We start from the raw sequence: 19,417 nt of genomic DNA, 5'->3' as shown, positions 1-19,417 counted from the left end.
AGGTATGAAGAGATAAGGCTCTCGACCACAACATACAGGAGGGCCTCAGCGAGGAGGACTTCGATGCATACCTGGTTGCCTCGTGGGAATACGACGCCAAAGTGGTGGACATTCGGACGCGTGTCGAGTTTGCCACAAGGCCCGCGGGTAGTTCACACGCTGTCACTGGGGATTCTGGAACGGGAGATCACCCGAACGAGGCCTCGGGCACAACCCTGCCTAAGCCGGCGGTCTCTCCCGTTTTCGCCAGCACGCGCTTCGCCGCGCTGCCCAATCTGCACATCCCGAAATTTTCAGGTGACCGGCGGAGCTGGCAAGCATTCTGGGACCATTTCGATGCCACCATTCACAGCAATCCCGCCTTAGCTCGAATCGAGAAATTCAAGTATTTGACATCTTACTTGACGGGCAAGGCGAAGGCAGCAATCGAAGGGATCCAACTCGCGGAGGCCGCAATGTGGCGATAAGCACCCTCACTGCCCGATTTGACCGGGCCGACATGCTCGTTTAGGACCATATTGACAGCTTGCTCGCCTTGGCCCCTGGGCGGAGCTCGGCAAAGGTCGAAAAACTCCGAGACCTCTACGACCAGATCTCCTTCCGTGTAAACGCGCTGAAGGGTCTGGGCGTAGCGGCGATGGAGTACGCGGTGGTCCTCCATCGTGTACTGATGAAGGCCCTGCCACCCAACCTCGGGATCTTGTACCGGCAGAGGGTTAAGGAGGCAGCCTCGTCGGGCGGAGCAGCCAGCTCGTCGGAAAGGGCGAGGCAAGTGAGCGAGAGAGCCAGCTCACCGGAAAGGGCGAAGCAAGTAAACGAGACACTGGACTTCCTGCGCATCCAGGTAATAGTCCGCGAGGAATGCACTTCGACCATTCCAGGGTTCCAGAGCGGCGCCCTCACGAAATGCGCGAGCCCCTAACTTCCAACTCGGGTCCACCACTCGCCATGTCCTTGCCTACTGTGTTGGCGAAGCCGCTCTTGCAGATAGCGCCTCAGACTCCACGCCGGTTGTCGTGTCGGCTTTGCACTGCGCACCATCACGAGCTGGCCGAGTGTACAGCGCCTTTGACAACCGGTGAAAAAAGGGAAAGGTTGCTAGTTGCTGCAGGCTCTGCTTCCGCTGCGGGAAGCGCAACCATGTCGCCCGTATTTGCCGCACCGCGAGAAGGCTTGTTTGCGCTCGGTGCTCACGACGGCATCTGACGTCCCTGTGCGGCATTACGCCTGAAAAACCAGTAGGCGAAGGCCGGATTTCTTTTGGATGGCGGTCATGACGGTGGAGTGTCGAGGGCGGCGCCTGCAGTCACTTCTGCATCGGCGAGCGCCACACCGCTCGCCCCCGTATAGCTGCAGACTGCATGCGCCTGGGCGAAGGGACCTACAGGTCAGCTGCTGCTGCGCGTCCTTCGGAAGCCAGCGCACGTTCATTCGCCGCGATGTTTCCCGCGCCCTGGCCTGTCCCATCAAGGGAGCCGAGCGGCGCACCCTGATCATGTTTGGCCGTACCCGTCCAACGGAAACCCTTCTGTGCAACCTCGTCTCAGTGACCCTGAAGAGTCAGAATGATGACCAGGTCGTGACGATCGACGCTTTAGAAGTTCCAGAAACCTGTATCGTTACCAGTCCACCCGTCAACGACGAGCTTCTCTACTCACTGCAGTCCCGCGGTCGATGCGCGGCGGACCGTTGCCTGTCCGACGCGTTCTCGAACGACCGAGTTAGCGTCTGGATAGGCTGTGACTTCTATTGGAAAATGTCGTCCGGAAGAATCTGGCACTTGACTCCCAATCTCACTTCCTCCAAGACATTGTTTGGTTGGACGCTGCAAGGAACAGGGGATGTCAGCAACAGAACCGCAAGAGAGTTCGGTTCTGGTTCGATGCAAGCCTGCACAGCGTCGCAGCCTCCCGCAAGGATGGTCAGGAATGTCGTGGCCTGTGACGGAAGTCAGGACAGATTCCCAAGCGCAGGATCCGGCTGCTCCACCCGCCGCTGCACTCGGGTGCCGAACCAGCCACGCAAGTCAAGGCGTCACCCAGCCGGAAGAGCTACTCAAGAGCAGAGGAGCTCGACACAAACTCAAGCGCCGAGAAGTCAAACCCCACTCAAGTTGGCGACATCGCCGAATCCTCTGCAGGGGTCGCTAGAGCCCGAGAGCACCGGGCGTACGTTACCAGCTCCCGACAGTTCAACGGACGCATCACAAGTTTCCCACCATTCCAACAGTACCGCTGGAACTGACGACTTCCGGGCGTGAGCCTCCAGCCCTCAAGAGTCCTTCACCTGAATCGCAGATAAATGGGATTGCCTCACGAATAGCAGCTGCTGACCCGCGCATCACGCCTCGAGTGCTGGCGAGCAGAATGAGGGGCACGAAAAGCATCGTGCCGTCGAATGACAAATCGCTTTTGAACAGCGCCGTGTTTTGAACACCTGCACGCACTGGAACACCGGTCAGTTTTTCCGGCCGCTGCTCTTCAGAACGGCGCTCTTCGTTCCCGGCCGCGGTTCCTGAGAACAGCGCTCGTGGTCGCTCGGTCCTTCCGTGAAACATTATGTGGTGCAGCCCGAAGCCGAGGAAACTCAGAGACGCCGCAAGGGGATTCTGTTGAAACGGCGCCATGCTGTTGAGGGGGACAGAATGGGATGCTTGTCCTTTTAGCGCAGCTCCACGGGCGACGCACCGGGGCGATATGCTCTGTGACAAGCTTACTGTGTAGACGCACTTGGGGCGCGCAACGATATGTTCCGCCTCCACATGCAATTTTCCTCGACTTCGGCTGCTGCCTTTTCATCGCATTTCTCCTCCTGAACCTCCTAGTGCTGCGCTTAACTGGCTGTTTTATCTATTGAACATGAGTGCATTGTGTGATCTGCTACCGCCTATCAGCTGTTTCCTCGCGCTTTACCTGCGCACCTTGGCGGCGGGGGAGTGTGTTGATGATTATAATAAAGAAGCGGCTCGCACGCGCGCGGGGGCACGGGCCTACCTAGCGCCTCGCGCTCGTTGATGTTGTTCGTGACCAGCCCAAAGAACGGGCGACCGGCTGTCAGGCTCCTTCCTTGCGTCGCTATCCGCGACAAGGTATTCGCGAAGCTCGGTGACCTCCCGCCTCGTTGCCACATCAGGTGGCTGGGGGCAGCTCTGTCCAAGGATCGGATGTATGTCCAGAACTATTGGGCCACGGATTTGCTTTCACTCCTTATGGATTACATAATCCCAAGGTTACGACCCGCAATCATGCTCTGCACAAGTGCGTGCACCTTATGCTTTACAGTTACATTGCCCGTGCAGCCGCACTTGCCTCGGCGTCTAGGCCCCTCACAGCCTCCCGGTGTTCGTGTTTAGTCTGGCGACGCACTCTCCACCATGGTTTCCATGGTTTGTGTGCTTCTTGTCCATCCAGCACCATCTGGGTGCGCATGACTGAGCGCAAAGTGTGCACAAGTTCACAATACGTCCTTCTCTTTTGGGGCCCTCCTCGAACTCCTGGACAGCTCGTTCTATTGAACGGACTAGCCGGCGCAAGTGGGGTTACCGGGCTGCATCCGGTTTGCCTTGTGGGCATAAGCCGAGAACGATGGTGTAGGCAAACGAAACATGTCGGTTGCGCTATCTACTGAGTAGAGTTGGGATCAAGGCAAACAGGAATTTACACCCCCTCTAAATATTTCGGCCAGAAATTAGTAAAATATGCTGTGCTAATTGCTCAACGAGCTACACTCCTTGCCCAACAGAACTTTATAGGCGCCAAAGCAATTTTCCAGCTCAGAAACTTATCTGGACTATTTGAAGCGGGCGAGGCTTCTGAGAAAAACAGTTGTTGGTCGTGCATCTGAGCATCATTGTACAATAAAAACACAACAAACAACATCAAATACTATCAGCTGTACCAAGCGCACTGCGTTTGTTGTAATCAAGACGCGACGGTACACTTCGTCTGCTCAGGAAGCTCGCTGACGATGGTAAACCTAGTGCAGGTAAGTTACCGTTTGCGGTAACTGCTACCATTACCGTTTGTGGTGACTGAGGCTATGCCCTCTCCACATTACTGCACCTGCGTTACCACGCCTCGTCCTATGAAAGCAGCTGCGCTGTCAAAAAAAGAACACTATGTACAGGTGTAGGAATGAGCCCTTTCCCAGTAGCGCTCTGCGCATGCGCTACACTCGCTCCCAGCTACCGATCAGCCATTCTGATCCGTTTTCTAAGCTCTGAAAGCGGCCGACAGGTATAGGCGCTGCGGCTGCCATCGAAAAATTTCTGTGGCACCAAAACCAAGCGTGGCGCCTGGGACGGCTTCCTTGACTGCGCACGGTAGGCGGAAAAAAAGAGGGCGTGCTGTTCTGTAATCCCTCATGTGTGTTTCGGGCGGCCGCCGCAAGAAGGCTACGCTACAAGAAAAAGGTCCATTCTTTTTTCCTTCCTCTGAGTGGAGCGTAAGGGAGGTAGGTACAGCACTGGGAATTTTAGAGAAGCTGTGTATGGCTAGGTTTTTGCGTGTTTTTTGTTTGTTTCTGTCAGCCGATCTGGGCCCCAAACAACTCAGCTCCCAAATATGATGCGAAAGCCCGAAGTATTCCTTACCGCGAGGTGTTCGTATATGTGCGTTTGTAAGTTAGCGCACTTGCTTTAACTAGACAGGTTGCCGTTCTTAATCCTTTCTGTCGTCGTACTAAGGAGACCGCGTAAAGTCCGGACTACCGGACGCCAGCGACGTCGGAAACTTTAAAGTGTGCGGGACATTTGAAAAATGCGGGCCAATCCGTCCTGTGAAGGTAGTTCAGAAGCGAAGCTGTAAGCGACACCCACAACGATTACCCATGCGACGTCACTTGAATCAACAGACGTGACTCTACAAAGAGTGAAACCAGAGACAAGGGAAATGCACTTAACCACACTTTTTATTACTTCAAAGACATATTCCTTGGTAAGATTAAATCATTGCTTGATCCATGAATGGTGGTTGGTTGAGTTGTATTGGTAAAACACATGAGTGGAAACATTTTTTATAAAATGAAAGGAAGCTCAAAACATGTGTTAGACGATCTCGCTTCTCCGTCTTTGCCGCCGATCTCGTCGCCTCCATAGGCGGGGGCAGAGACGGAGAAGTGAGATGACATGCGTTGATGTGAGCTTTGTTTAATTTTTACTAACATCTAGCGCATGCGCAAGGCGCGCACACGGCCGCTACACGCGCCGCGGGCGGAGCGCACAGCGGCGCGAGAGGTCCCGTGGCGCTATGACGCGGCATTCAGCGAGAACGAAGGGGGTAAGCCCGCAGATGTGCTCGGTGAGTGCACCGTCTGTCTCCCCCGACTCCGCGTGGACTCGTAGCTCCGTTTCTCTATTCGTTCCAGGTTCAATTCCTGGCGGTGCCACTTACTTCTTTTATTTGTTCGCGGGAGTTTTCTGTGGACACCAACGGTAGCGACAGAACCCTTGGGGGGTAGAGATAAAAAGCTCCGCGACAAAAGACTGTTTGAAGGTATCGTGCCCCGATTCTCCACCACAAACGAATGCGTCCACCCCCCGATTGCCGACCATGTCGACAAGCGGCTAGCCGCAGCGCGACTTCCGTCAGGAGCTCGTTCGTAACCTTTTTCAATATTGTGCCACCCCAGCTCCGCTGGCCATCCACCTTCACAGAGATGAACGGTCTGCGGACAAATGGCCGCGTGTGTACGCTTGCTTCGCTACAAATTCACTCGAAGGACGACAGCGTTTCGACCTCACGCTCTTCCTCTCCTTCCTCCCATCCTCCCTTCCCCACTTCCGTATCTACACCCTCTACATTTCTCTCGTTTCTGAACCCCTTCCCCCTCGCTTCTTTCTCCTTTCTTCCCTTGCCCACTGTGCTCCAGTGATCTCCTCTGTCTCCCATTGCCCTCACCATGTTCTATTCGCATTCGTCCTTACGTACCCTTTCCGCCTCATTTCAGACTCGTCTCCCAATCTCTCCCTTCCCATATACCGTCCCCACGACCGCCGCCTATTCCCTCATCTCTCCCTTGCCCGCTGTCTTATATCTTCCGTTTATCCGCTTCCACTCATCCACCTCCACCTCGCCATCTCCTGCTGACTCCACCCCTTCCAATACACTCCTCTCTTCCCACCACTTTATTCCTCTCTCTTTCTCATCCCCGTGTCTCTTTTGCTGCACTTTCACCTCTCCTCTTCTGATTCTAACACTATTAAAAACTTGTTTTCCTCACCCCCTTCCCCCTCCAGACGCAATCTTACCCCGCCAATTCGCCTTCTTCCGATTCACTTTTTTTCGGATCCTGCTTCACTCTTGAATGGGCAGCAACGGGGACGTTTCTAATTCCTGTATTTTTTTAATTCTTTGCGCAGTGTCCTTCTGGATGAGACGATGGCACCAGTCACAACGTGCTGACTCTCGTAACTACGGCCGGTCCTGCTGAGTCATAGGAGTCGCAGATTCCGGGTGGAGGAGTAGTATGCTGATGTGAACTAGTGGAATGAAGCCAGCTTTGCTCCACTGTCCCCACAGAAAACTGCTAATGCAGCGAAAAGGGTGCCAAGGAATGGTAGCTAGGCTTCAAGAGGCCCTCAAGAGCGGATGCACGCAATAAAATACAATTCCTGTTGACGGGAGCATCGCCGCTTGTACATACGGAATACGACCTGACTGGCCGCAAGGCCTCGCACCGGACACCAGTGATAACGCTGTCCGTCAAGGCCCATACAGCGGACGTTTATAACGTTCGTGAAAGACACGCCGGGCTTCTCGGTGGCCCAGACGAAACAACTTAATAGTCACCGGCCCAGTTAGCTCATATCTTCTTCGCCCAAGCCAGGGGCCATAATGATAGCGACGGCTTCAATAAACGGTCCATTCCGAGCGCCGCAGCAGCGGACGTCGCTGAAGCCGCCGAGTGCGACCGGAGGAGGCGCGACGCTGCCCGCACAGCTTGGGCGGCCGCAGGCTGTGCGTGAGAAGCGGCGAACCGGAGCTCGGCAGAGGACGGCCGCCATGGGGGCCGTCAAGCACAACGTCGACGAGTGGGTCGAAGCCAACAAGAGCTTCTTCCTGCCGCCCATCTGCAACAAGATGATGCACAGCCAGGGCCAGCTCAAGGTCAGTACGGGCAGGTTGGAGGCGATGTGGGAAAGGGGTTTGAGCGAAACTCCTATACGGAACTAAATCGCGAGGACAGGCTTCGGCTGCGCTTTACTGCGTGATTGCCGTCCCCTGAAGACAATCTCAACGCCGTAAGCTAGGACGATGCCCATAGGGCGAGGCATGCCTTTGAACCCTCTGCTCTGCACGAGGTAGCGGGTGCGTTAACTACAGCTACTTGGGCCCGCAAAAACACCCGTGTCTCGGGGGTTTCGGTGCGCTGTGAGTAGTATCTCCAGATGGCCTCATTTCATTCGTGGCCCAGCTTCGGCGTGTGTTTAGCCGTACGAGCGCAGTTTGCGTCGGTTTGTGCAACGCAGGTGTTCTACGTGGGAGGGCCCAACGTTCGGCCCGACTACCACCTGGAGGAAGGCGAGGAGTTCTTCTACATGCTTCGCGGAGACATGCTGCTCAGGGTGGTCGAGCACGGTCGGGCCAAGGACGTGGTGATACGCGAGGGCGAGGTGTTCCTCCTGCCCGGGAGGATCCCGCACTCCCCGCAGCGCAGGGCACACACCGTCGGCCTGGTCATCGAGAGGGAACGCAAGCAGCACGAGCTCGACTGCATGCGGTGCGCTCAGGTCTCCTTCTTTGGCACGCTTTCTTCACCAACCTTGCGTTCGCATTGCCCAATGCTCTGTGGTTTCCAGAAGCCTAGAGTACAGCGTTCCTGCTTGCCGGTAGTATCGAAAAGTGACAAAGTCTAATGTAACGATCGGGCTGCTACCGCCCTCTCTCATTCTGTCCGCCATTTGAACGTATCTCCACAACATCGCTGCCCCGCAATTGGTTGGATTGGAAAACTTTTTTATTATCATTGCATTGAGTCTGACCATGGGAAGTGGGTAGACATAATCCGGCAGTCTACGCTGTGCTGCGGCGGCCCGGGCGCGCGTCGCAAAAACTTGTGATCCGCGAGCTGGCCACTCTTCAGCAAGACCCCCCCCCCTCCTTTGCTTGGTTTTGAAATTAAAAATTAAGAAAAGTTCGCCTTCAAGACTGGAACGCGGTGGCGTTATTGTAGTTGGTGGTGAGTTAAGCTTACAGTCATGCAAACAGACCTTAGTCCACGGGCTTCTTTCACAATGTTGTGACGCCGCTGAGCGGAAACGTTCCCTGCGCAGTTGAGAAGCGAAGACTGAGGAAACAGCGATGCTGGTGGTCTTAGCTTTAACTTGGCTTTTTATATATATCGTTAACACTGAATTTTCTATAGCATTACCTTTCCGCTTCCTTGGACTATTCCCCGCTTCTTCCTCTGGATTTGCCCGTCCTCGGGAGATTGCACACTGATACCGCCGAGCGCACGCCGTCTCTGTCCCCCAGGAGACAGCCCCATGGTGAGAGCTCGCTTCATCACTAGGCGCAGCTATTTGCCCGCGCGTCGGCCCCTTGCCTCCTGGCCGCTTGCCCTCACACTTTTTGGCCTCCTCCTGTCCACTTTGCTGCGAAGATTTCTCAGCGGCGCTCGGCCCGGCTGGAACCTAAACAGCTCCGCTGATAAAAATGGAGGGGGTGCAAAAAGAAGCCTTCGGGCGAAAGAGCTCGTCCGGGCAGAGCCAATTGTGTTTTAAATCCATAAGGTTGCACACAAATTGAAAAGGGTGGCCAACAGGTTCGCTGTGCTCGTCGTATTATTTGGTGTGACATAAAAAATTAAAGCCGTTCCACTCACTGTGAAAGCTGTCGGAAGTGCAGAGCAGTGATTCGCCATAATGGGCTGCAGCGCCGTTATCCGCTCACTGCTGCATTTCGAATTTCCCGCCGTCGCAGTGCTCGCGCGCTCCCTGCCTGGAACTGCGCCAGCGGGAGTTTCTTTTTTTTTTTTAATGCAGAGCATTTTTTTAGCCTCGCCTCTTCCTGCGTCGGACGGTTCCGCGTCCGCAGCAGGTGCGCCTCTCCTTCCCTCCTCTCTCTCAACAGCAGCTGGGCGCGCATACGTCGTAGTCAGCCCGTTCGCTCCGTCGCGGTCTCGGCGTAACAGGTGCGTGATAGCAGCGCGGTGGGGCGTGGAAGGGCGCGCGCTGCTTGCGCATGCGCGCTCTCCCCCCCGTACTGCTTTCCCTCTACTGCGCGCGCTGCAAATATAGCGGCTAGCGGTCGCTCGTGTTTCAGTCACTGCGTTGCTCCTTCCTTCCTTCCTTGGTTGACGCTCGTGCCCACGTTTACTTGTGTCTGCTACTCCAGCATCACGGAAGAAGCGATGGAAGCAACACTGCCTTCAATCAGTACTGAGGCCCCAATGCTCTGCATTTACTCGTGTTCCCCTCGCGGGAAGGCGCGGGAATTTTTTATTTGAAAGTTTGCCTTTCTTTATTCGAAAGTTTCCATAACGGTGCACGATTCACAGGTACACGAACAAGTTTGCTTCCCGTATAAAGTCCAGATGGTGCCGATGAAATGGTCCATGAACCCAGCGCTGCAGGTCTGGAGGGCGGCCAGGGTGGAGGCCGGTTGCACGAAGGTGCCGTAATCGGATCTGATGCAGAACCCGGGCAGTTCCACAGCAGATGCTGCACATTCACATTCTGTACGGCGGAGTCGCAGAATGGGCTGGTACAGTCGTATGGGCCGTGGTACTGCGATGGCCAAGAGACAGTCACAGACGCGTAAGGGCCATCCTAACGCGTATTCTCCGCAGCGCCACCTCCTCTCGGCGAGTTAAGTCACCACGGAGGTTTGAACCACACGGGGGTATGAGGGCTCGCGTGGTGCGCCGGAGAATTTCCTTCTGTTGTGCCAGGTTTCTACTTGGATCTTCGGGGAAAAGTGGTAGTGGTCGTATCTATAGGTGTGCGGGCGACTAGCCGTGTCTGCCTCCCTACTGCCGGGTACAGCTGAACGGGGTACCCATTCTATGCGGATGTGCAGTAGAGTGCTTCGTGCTAAGTGGTGAATGGCATCTGCGAACGATGTAGCTTGTTACGCGGCGGATGTCGTGGATGGCTTGCGTAGAGTCTGTGCGTATTATTAGTCGACAGTATGGCCCTGCCTGGACAATAGGCAGTATTGCGGCCATCCCATCATGTGTCGCTGCTGGTTTATGCAAGATACGCTGGTGGCATCGGATTAGCCTCATAAGAGCAAGATTGGTCCACCTCTGGTAGCTGGGGGCAGATGAGTGCAGTGTGCACCATGCCGTTTTTGACGCTGGCGTCTACATATGCAATTGCCGTTTCCGCGTCTGGGCTATGTAGGAGAGAGACTTGGGCCGTTGCCTGGCGAGGTACTGGGTGACGGAGGCGACCGATTGGTTTGTTATCTGTCAACTGTACTCGCTGCCACGGAGGAATGTGTGAACCTTTCACAGTGGTACTTGGTACAGCGTACCCCATGTACCGGGCTAGCGCAGCGGCTGCACCGGTCATCGAAACATTACAGGCCCGGGAAGAGCGGCGTTGGTGCACCAGCTCATCAATCGTATTAAGTTGGGCCTCCCCCTGCAGAGTTGGTATCGGGGTCATTCGGGGTAGTCCATAATGGCCCGCATGGCATCCCGGTTGATGGATTCAAGGCGATCCCAGTCCCTCATCGTGAGATGGTGGAATTGAGCCTGGTACACGAGTCTGGGTTGCAACACTGACCGCACAAGGAGGCGAGCAACGCTGGTGCGCGACCCGCCAGCCTTCGTCGCCATTCGACGCATCAGGCATTGTCCGTGCCGCATGAGCCTTCGCACTCTTCACCCATGGAGCCGCGGACCCAGACGAGGCAACATCAAGGCCCAGCAAACGAATTGTTGGGACCTCCTGTAGAGGTTGTTGATGAATGAACATCCGGACAGGCCGTTTCTCAAGTCGGCGTCGCCCATGTTTGTTAGTCACTGACATGTATGACGTTCTTTCTTCCGATAGTTCAAGTCCTACTTGGGCGCACCAGGAATCGGTCACGTTTAACGCCGTTTGTAGCGCGTTTTCTTGGACAGAGATGTCAGGATGCACGGACCACACAGTAATGTCGTCAGCACACATGATGTAATGCGCGTCAGGTATCTCCGCCAACCGCCAAGCTAGGGGAAGCAAGGCGATATTGAACAATACCGACGCCAACACAGAGCCCTGTGGAACACCACGGTGCGATGTGAAGTGTCCTGTAGCCTCCCCGGCCAAGCGAAGGGTGAAGGTGCGGTCCCGAAGAAAGGCGTTCCCAAATGTGCAGACGCGGCTGGGCAGTTTAATCCACTCTAGGATCCTAACAATGGCTTCGCGGCTGGCATTGTCGTAGGCCTTCTTAATATCCATTGCAAGGACGGTTCGAATCCGGTGAGAGCATCCTCCGATCAGGATCATATCATAAAGAGCTGCAGTCCGTCTTCGACGCCCAACTGGGGTCGGAATCCAATTTGGGCGGGATGATACCAGGAATATCGCTCAAGCCACCAAGTAAGACGTGTAGCTAGCAAGCGCTCCATCAGCTTACAAATCGTTGATGTCAGAGCTATTGGCCGAAGGTGAGAAATCCGGTCTGGTGTTTTGCCGGGCTTCGGGATAGCAACAATTTCCGCGTGACGCCAGGAGTTAGGAATCGCGGCTGAAGTCCACGCTGAATTTATGGCTTCAAGTATGGCGTCAAGTGTAGTGCCTTCCGTGTTCTTAAATAGCTCAAAAGGGATGCCATTAGGTCCCGGTGCAGTGCGCGGCCTGGCAAGGTCGATGGCTGTCAAGAATTCCACCATTGTAAAGGGGGCCTGAATCCCTTCAATGTCGTTGCATGTGGGCAATGAACCGGCGGATGCCGGTACACAGTTTGGAATCGTAAAGACAGCTGGTGGAGTGTCAAAGGCGGGAAATAAGGTACCTGCAGCGAGAGAGGCAAAAGCGGATGGTGTCTGGCCAGATGCTAGAAGTGCACTAGCTGCTGGATCTGGAGGGCGGTGACCACGTTCCATTGCTTGGAATGTTCGCCAAACCGAGGCATTAGACGACGAAGGGCCAAGCGAGGCGCACCAGTCTAGCCAGCGGGCTCGTAACAGTCGTCGTTCATGTCGGCGGGCTGCTGCTGTGAGGCAGTAAAGGTTCAAACGTGCATTGATTGATGCGGAATTCCGCATTGACGTTACTTCAGCTTGACGGCGGGCGGCCCACAGACGACAAAGTTGTAGGTCAGGGGCAGGCCGCGATTCCTCGACCCACGTCGTACGAGTCGCTGCTTCCAAAGCCACGCGGAGACTCGGGCACGGGTCAGGTAAGGTGCTGGAGACGATCGTAGCTGCTGTCGATCGATAGAGGTCCCAGTCTACCACTCGACAGTGTCGTCGAAGACGATTCGCCCGGCCGGGAGAAAGGTTGAGATAAATCGAATGGTGGTCACTCTTCCAGCAGTCTTGCTGACACATCCAGGACATTGAAGCACTTTTAACCACCAAGATAAGTCAGGTGAGCTTGGAGAAGCACGTGGATGTTCACGGCGTCGTGTAGATACTGACATGTCATTTAGGAGAACAAACTGAGCGTCCGTAAACGTGTCTTACACACACACACACCACGCGCACTGGAAGTGACGTAGCCCCACGTAGTGTGTGGAGCGTTGAAATCCCCCGCCACCAAAATTGGACAGCCGGGATGCCGTCGAGGTAGATGGCAAAGCCAACCGAGGCATAGTTTAGCTGTACGGCCGCTGTAGGGGCGAGCATAGTATGACACCATGATGACGTCTGTACGGGGGAGGCGAACTAGCACAGCGACGACTTCCTGCCACAGTGTGCACCATCGCGCCAAGTCTATGCGGGTTTGAGGAAAAAATTGACCGGGCATATACGGCTACCTTTCCTGGAGGGCCATCAGGCATAGTGGTTCGACGATCCAGAATAGACGGAGGTGAATAAGCCACATATCCAGGAAGGGAAGGGAGGCCATTTGTTTCCTGGAGTAGTCGTGCCCATACATGTAGCTTCCCGTACAGAATGCGTTGTCGAAGTTCTCCAACCTTGCCCGATATACCCCGGCAGTTCCATTGCAGAACGCCTTGCGATGAGCCCACAGATACAGGTGCCATCACAGGTGGAGGTTAGTCAACAATAGCGAGGTGAGAGTCTGGAGTTGTTTCGCGACGAAACACAGAAGTTCTTGTGGTGACATGGTTGTCGACGTGGAACCCTGGATAACTGGAGGCACAGACAGGGTCGCGGATTGGGTTTCAGTGGAGCGATTGTTCACACGCTGGCGCTGAAGAATTGCACGGCGTTGCTTAAGACGCTGAATTTCCTTTTGTAACGTAGCCAGTGTGTTATCAATTTCCCATTCTTCCTCCATATCATAAGCAGGTGATTCTTGTACGGGTGATGAACGTCGACGGCCAGCACGGGGCGTTTTAATCGCTGCACTATACGTTATCGACTCTGTCGCTGGAGGTTCAGCTGCGGCTACGTCTTCCTCTAAGGGCGCCAAAACAGCCTATCGATTAGAGGTCGGCACCTCATCTGGCAGTGGAGATTCACGGCGGATTCCGTTCCGCTTTGAACGGCACTCGCGAACTTTCTTGTTTGCCTCCAACTTCGTAGGGCACTTCCGGGAAGTAATCTCATGGTCATCTGACTTACAGAGGCCGCATCGGAAAGTATGTGGAGCCATGGCTTCCATGTGGTCGTCCTTCGGCGGGTAAGGGCAGGAGGATTTCGTGTGTCCTTATCTGTAGCATGCGTAGCAGTACACAACTGATGGCTTAAACGGCCGAGGGCGCAAGATGCAACCGTAGTAGATGATACGGTCCGGAGGAGTAGGCGGGCCCCGCAGGGTCACGAGACAGGTGCGGCTTCTGCCCATGTATCAGACCGCGACCACTTCGTGAGTACGGCAGTAGAGCTCCTAGCGAAGCTGTTCAGGTGCCTCACCGGAGTCTACGCCAGACACCACATAGCGTCTTAAGTCCTTTCCAGCTGCCAGGTATGCTTGAACCTGTACGTAGTCAGACTGCGAGACCTGTATGCTGTTTAACGACTGGAGCATAGTGGCTTGATCCAAAGAGGGCACCCATACCGATATGGTATTGGTAGGTTTGTGCACGGCAAAAAACACGAAGGCCTGGGATGATGAGACATGTGGCCACTGCCGGTTGAATCAGCCGATTGGGTACTGTGGGCATGTCGATGTTAGTTCGGGGTTTGATGACAACCCTATACGATGAAGCCTCAGGTGCCAGCGAAGCTGTTGTTGACATAGCCGACGGGCGGGATCGTTTTGACTCGTCCTGCGTTGCATTTCGTTCCGGCCTGTAGACTCGGGCGGCCTCTTAACTGCGCTTGACAGCGGTATCGGAGTACTCACTTGCGGTTGAGATGTGTCCATTTTCACAGCGTTGCCATGGCAGGGCTCGCGACGCGATATTACTATCTGGACGGGCACAGATTCCATTGGCGGCCTCCAAGACACGCTCCAGCAAGCAGCCGATACTGTCAATGAGTATGCTAAAGAGTGCGGACTAACATGTGCACCGCAAAAATCGGAACTTCTGGTCGTGCGCAGGCGAGGCCGGAAGAAAGACAAAGACAATATACAAATCATGCTGGAAGGTCATCCCATCAGGCCTACAAAAGCGATGCGAATACTTGGATTAGACATTCAGGCGGACACAAGGAACACCGGCCTGATTAAAAAACTCAAGACAAACACAGAACAAGTCACTCAGATACTACGCAGGGTGGCCAACAGACAGAGGGGACTGAAAGAGCAAGACACCACCAGATTGGTCCAGGCCTTCATACTCTCACGCATTACTTACACTGCACCGTACGCAATCCTGACCAAGAGTGAAGAGGAACAAATCGACGTCATCATACGCGAAGCCTACAAACAGGCACTAAGAATCCCCATCAGCGCTTCGACAGCTCTACTGCTAAAGTTAGGCCTCCACAACACCACATCCGAACTAATCGAAGGTCACCTCTCAAGCCACAAATCAAGGCTTGAACTGACACCCGCTGGCAGAAAGCTCATGGGGAAACTTCAGTGGACCCCCCAGGGTCAGCTACAACCCAGAGCTCTTGTGTCAAATACGAGGCAGTGCATACAAATCAGGCCAATCCCTCGGAACATGCATCCCAAACATCACGAAGGAAGACGACAGGCCAGGGCCAAAGCCCTAGATAAGACTTATGGAAGTGATGAGGGAACAGTGTATACAGACGCAGCAAGCTGCAAACAGAAGAGAGCAATGGTGGCAGTGGTGACGACAAGAGACAAATGCCTCACCAGCGCAACCATTCCAAAAACATCGAGTCAAGAGGCGGAAGAAGTGGCCATAGCGCTGGCTATTACTCAAACCAAGGCAACTACAATCATCTCTGACTCACAGCAGGCTTGCAGAAGATACATTGCGGGAATGGTGACTCCAGCAGCACACCGCCTCCTGAGCGCAAACCCCCCAAACCGGAAGGTCATGATAGTATGGGCCCCGGCACACTCCTCTCTCGCGGGCAACGATTTCGCCCACGAGACGGCCTGCGCACTCGCCAACCAGGCCACGGAAGGAGATCCTGACCCCACCCCCGTTGTTTCCTACCGAGACATTACCCAGCACTACAGGCTCGAACGAAGGATCTATTCACCGCCACACCCCCAGTTAAGTAAACACCAAGGATCCACGCTTCGACTGCTACAAACCAACACGTTCCCTCATCCGGTTCGACTTCATAAGCAATACCCTAACCAGCATTCACCGCATTGCAAGTTCTGTGGACAAACAGGCTCCCTGTATCACATAATTTGGGAATGCAGTCAAAACCCAGACTTTCCACCCCCTTTTTCTAGCCCAAACATCGAGCAGTGGGAGACTGCGTTGTCCAGCGCACCCCTCGCCGACCAGGTCATGCTGACGGAGAGGGCTGAAAAGCCACTCCCACGCATAAATACGCTAAATAAAAGTTGCTCTCTCTCTCTCTCTCTCTCTCTCTCTCTCTCTCTCTCTCTCTCTCTCTCTCTCTCTCTCTCTCTCTCTCTCTCTCTCTCTCTCTCTCTCTCTCGCGCGCGCGCGCGCGCGACGCGGTGGTAAAGGGACGCTCGGCGCAACGATGGGGCTGCCTTGACTGCTCCGCTGGCTCCACGTGCGGGGCAGCGGCAACGCACAGCCGCCGCCGTTCTTGCCCTGCGGGCTAGACCTACTTGCTGGACCGAAGAAGACGATCGGCCGGGCGGCGAGGCAAGAGGATGCAAGGGACGACGAACCTTATGAGTCGGCGCAGGGGTGGTTCGTGACTGTTTGCAACAGCGTATAACAGGCAGGATGCCTGCTATAATATAACATACGGCATCAAAGGCAGAGCGATGCAAAACGTGTACGTTCGCAGCCTTTGCTTGGCTTGGCTTCCTCTGTTCCCCGCTTGCTTAAATTTCGTATGCTGGAGCTGTTTTGCGTCATTTCAAACGATCTGGAGCCTTTTTGGAGGTATTTCGAACGCGCCATTTTTTTCCTTGCGCAGCTGGAGCCTTTCTGTGTCATTTCGAACGCGCTATTTTTTTTTCTTGCGCGGCCGCTTTTTTCGCTTATTATCGCAACCAACCCAACGAGCGTTCCTATCGAGATGAACCCGGGAGCTGCCGGTTATATACACAGATTTTGCTTTAAATGTACCTGCAGTTTTCTTTGCGCTAAGTAACGGGGAGTATGACAAGCGCCAGCGGATCACGAGGTTGAACGGTTATGACGGTACGCAACCGGGTTGGGGTACGATTAACAGTGTTACCAGCGCACGCAGACGGGGACACGGAAGAAAAGAACGACAGGACAAGGCACTGACAGGACAAGTCAGCGCCAATTGTCCTGTCGTTCCTTCCTTCCGTGTCCCCGTCTGCGTGCGCTGGTAACCCTGTTAATATGCATCCCCATCTAGCCCACCAAGCCATCCTTGAGGTACGAGTTCGTTTGCAAAAGTCGCCAGGTGAGGGTAGGATGATCTGGGGGGAAGCGGGCCCGCTCTTTCCTATAGTGATGAGTGATGTTTCTGTAGGGCACAAGCCGAACCCTGCCCGAACAGGGAAGCGAATGATCGCTGTGACTGTCACCAGCTCAGTTAGAAAATCCTCGAACGGCGTCGCGCGCGCATTCGTTCCCGGCCAAGCCGGAGTGTGCAGGTGCCCATGTATTAGATGTGTATCTTTCTGGGCCGCTGAATATTGTGGAGTGCAGTCCTGAGAAGTGCAGACACCTATAAGGGGATGCGCCGCCTTGCGTAATTTATAATAGCAGATTTTGAGACTCCCACCACGTATTTCCTGTTTGCGAAGGCCGTCATTGCCACCTTTTCGCCTACCTCCGGTTCACTCGTGCGGACCGACCCGGAGCTCATGTAATCGCCTGTATTATTTACTGTCGCCAGGGTCATGGCATCGCGACCCGGGTAGTCGGCCCCGTCCACGTAAACGTGCACGTCCTCGGAATTTCCGTATCGTTTGTTCAGGGCTTTCGCCCTTGCCTGTCTGCGTTATAGATGCGGACCGGGTACATACTTCTGTAAATCTATGGGGTGTGAATGTGTTCGCGCACTTCGGGAGCCAATGGTGCCTTGTGTGTCCTGGTTCGCGGGTGGTATGGTTGATTCCCACGGAGCCGAGAATATTCCGACCCGTTTGATCCTAAGCTGTTTCTTCCGTTGGCCCCAGCAGGCATCCGTTAAGAATCAGTAGCGCTACTGAGGGCGTCCGATCGTTAGTCGCTTGGCGAGCCCTCAATCCATCCTTGGGAAGTCACGTCAGTCTGCGGTCCGTGGTCAGCGGTCACAGTTTAACCCCATCGTTGTGGTCACTGACGTCATCGTTGTGGGGCGGTGCGCACTCAGGTCTTCAACTGTCTGGCTGTAGCTAAGCCGCTCTCGTTGAGCTAGCCGTTGGGCCCCTATTAGTTCAGTGAGGGTGTTGTGAGCCCCGAGTGCCTCGAAACGTTCGGTCGGAGCAGTGATCGTTAAGCCCAGGGCCTGCTTGTAGGCCCGACTAATGAGGCCGTCAATTTTGAGTTCTCCGTCCTTTTTGAGGTGTAGGAAAAGGGTGACGTACGTTATCCTACCGAGGACGAAAACTTCTAATAATGGCCCGAGATTGTGCTCCTCCATACTGTGATGTCGGTATTGGTGATACGAGTCGAGTATACGGTCCGATGAACGCTTTTTTCTAGCGCCAGGATGGTCTCTAAGTTATGTTCTGTATTCGGCCAATGGACATAACTGTAACCCGTATACTGGACACTGTGGGGATGGGTTGCGTTCCATTCGCGAAGATCTTTCACGGCCGGAGGGTCCGGGTCTGCACGTATACCCCTACTGGTGGGCCTGTAAGTAACAACTCCGATTTTTGCGAAGAGCAGCTGAGGCCCCGGGGTCGTACGTGCCACTCAACCGCCTCAGTGCCCTGTTGTAAGATGTCCCGATCTCGAGCGTTCCCGTCACTGCTTCCGCTGACCCAGAGCCTGCCTCCGTCCGCTTAGAAGCTGTGTTAGAGGCCATCGATCCGTTCTGGTATTTTGGGGAGTCCCATCGTGACTACGTTAAAGAGAAACGGCAAAAGGATTGAACCCTCGGAGTCTCCCTATTCCAAAGCTAGATCACATGTCAGTGGTGGAGTCCCCCTGTGGCTAAGAAATATAGCACGTTCAGTTGTGTGCTCGTTTACCAAGGACAAGTGGGCCCAAAATTTCAATGTGTGTACTATGTTCGGGCGGGGCGCAAATGGCTGGAAGGCAGCGGAAGCGTTTACGCTTCTGTATATACATTCCGCCGTTTCAGAGCCACGATGTGAGATCGCTTCGGCCGTCCGTAAGGGCAAGTCACTCTGCCCGAGACAATCTGCAAGGCCGCAGCTGTTACTGTATCGTCGCTGTTCATCTCTGGCCATGCGGTAAAGCCGTGAAGTTTTGCTCTCGGCTCTTCGTCGCAAGGCAGCTCTTCTGCTCGCCGCTCGTTCACCACGCTACCACTACTTGACAGAGGCGGCGGAGCTCGGTATGGTGACGTTTCGCCAAGGTAGCACCGTCCAGCCAATTGGACTCCATTTCTAGCGCTGTTACTGGAGCTTTGAGGCTGGCGATTTGGGCATCTACGTTTTCGCTGAACTTATCCAGCATCGTTCTGAACGCGGCGCTGAGAGTTTTCGTTAGTGTTTGGGTGGGGGGTTTCTCCGAACTGGCGGAGCATGTCCTCGTCAACGTGTTTTTTCGAGCTCGTAATTGCCGCCTGACTAGGGCTTTCAGAGAGAGAGAGAGAGAGAGAGAGAGAGAGAGAGAGAGAGAGAGAGAGAGAGAGAGAGACTTATTTTTCCTATTATCGCTGTGGTGGGGGTGGCATCTGT

At 54.7% G+C, this 19,417-nt stretch overlaps 2 protein-coding genes across 4 annotated transcripts in view; both read left to right on the top strand.

The window, feature by feature from the left end:
* The window catches only part of LOC144144349 (uncharacterized), a 74,412-nt gene extending 67,914 nt beyond the window's left edge, over window positions 1–6,498 (top strand). For both annotated transcript variants that reach the window (XM_077675766.1, XM_077675764.1), the window contains exon 4: window positions 6,359–6,498. In XM_077675766.1, the coding sequence (XP_077531892.1) occupies window positions 6,359–6,429 (71 nt within the window). In that variant the 3' untranslated portion in view covers window positions 6,430–6,498. The remainder of the gene's footprint in view (window positions 1–6,358) is intronic.
* Window positions 6,499–6,673: 175 nt separating this feature from the next.
* The window catches only part of LOC144144348 (3-hydroxyanthranilate 3,4-dioxygenase-like), a 31,065-nt gene continuing 18,321 nt past the window's right edge, over window positions 6,674–19,417 (top strand). For both annotated transcript variants that reach the window (XR_013317221.1, XM_077675763.1), the window contains exons 1-2: window positions 6,674–7,106; window positions 7,469–7,719. Coding sequence is in view for 1 of the 2 variants with exons in the window: in XM_077675763.1 (XP_077531889.1) it covers window positions 6,834–7,106; window positions 7,469–7,719 (524 nt within the window). In the remaining variant the exon portion in view is untranslated. The remainder of the gene's footprint in view (window positions 7,107–7,468; window positions 7,720–19,417) is intronic.

This window comes from Haemaphysalis longicornis, unplaced genomic scaffold, assembly GCF_048455015.1.
Source record: "Haemaphysalis longicornis isolate Haplotype H1 unplaced genomic scaffold, Haemaphysalis longicornis Haplotype H1 scaffold_7, whole genome shotgun sequence".
In the NCBI taxonomy this organism is placed as follows: domain Eukaryota; kingdom Metazoa; phylum Arthropoda; class Arachnida; order Ixodida; family Ixodidae; genus Haemaphysalis; species Haemaphysalis longicornis.
Note: the sequence above shows the minus strand (reverse complement) of the source record. Positions and strands in the feature narration are given on the sequence as shown.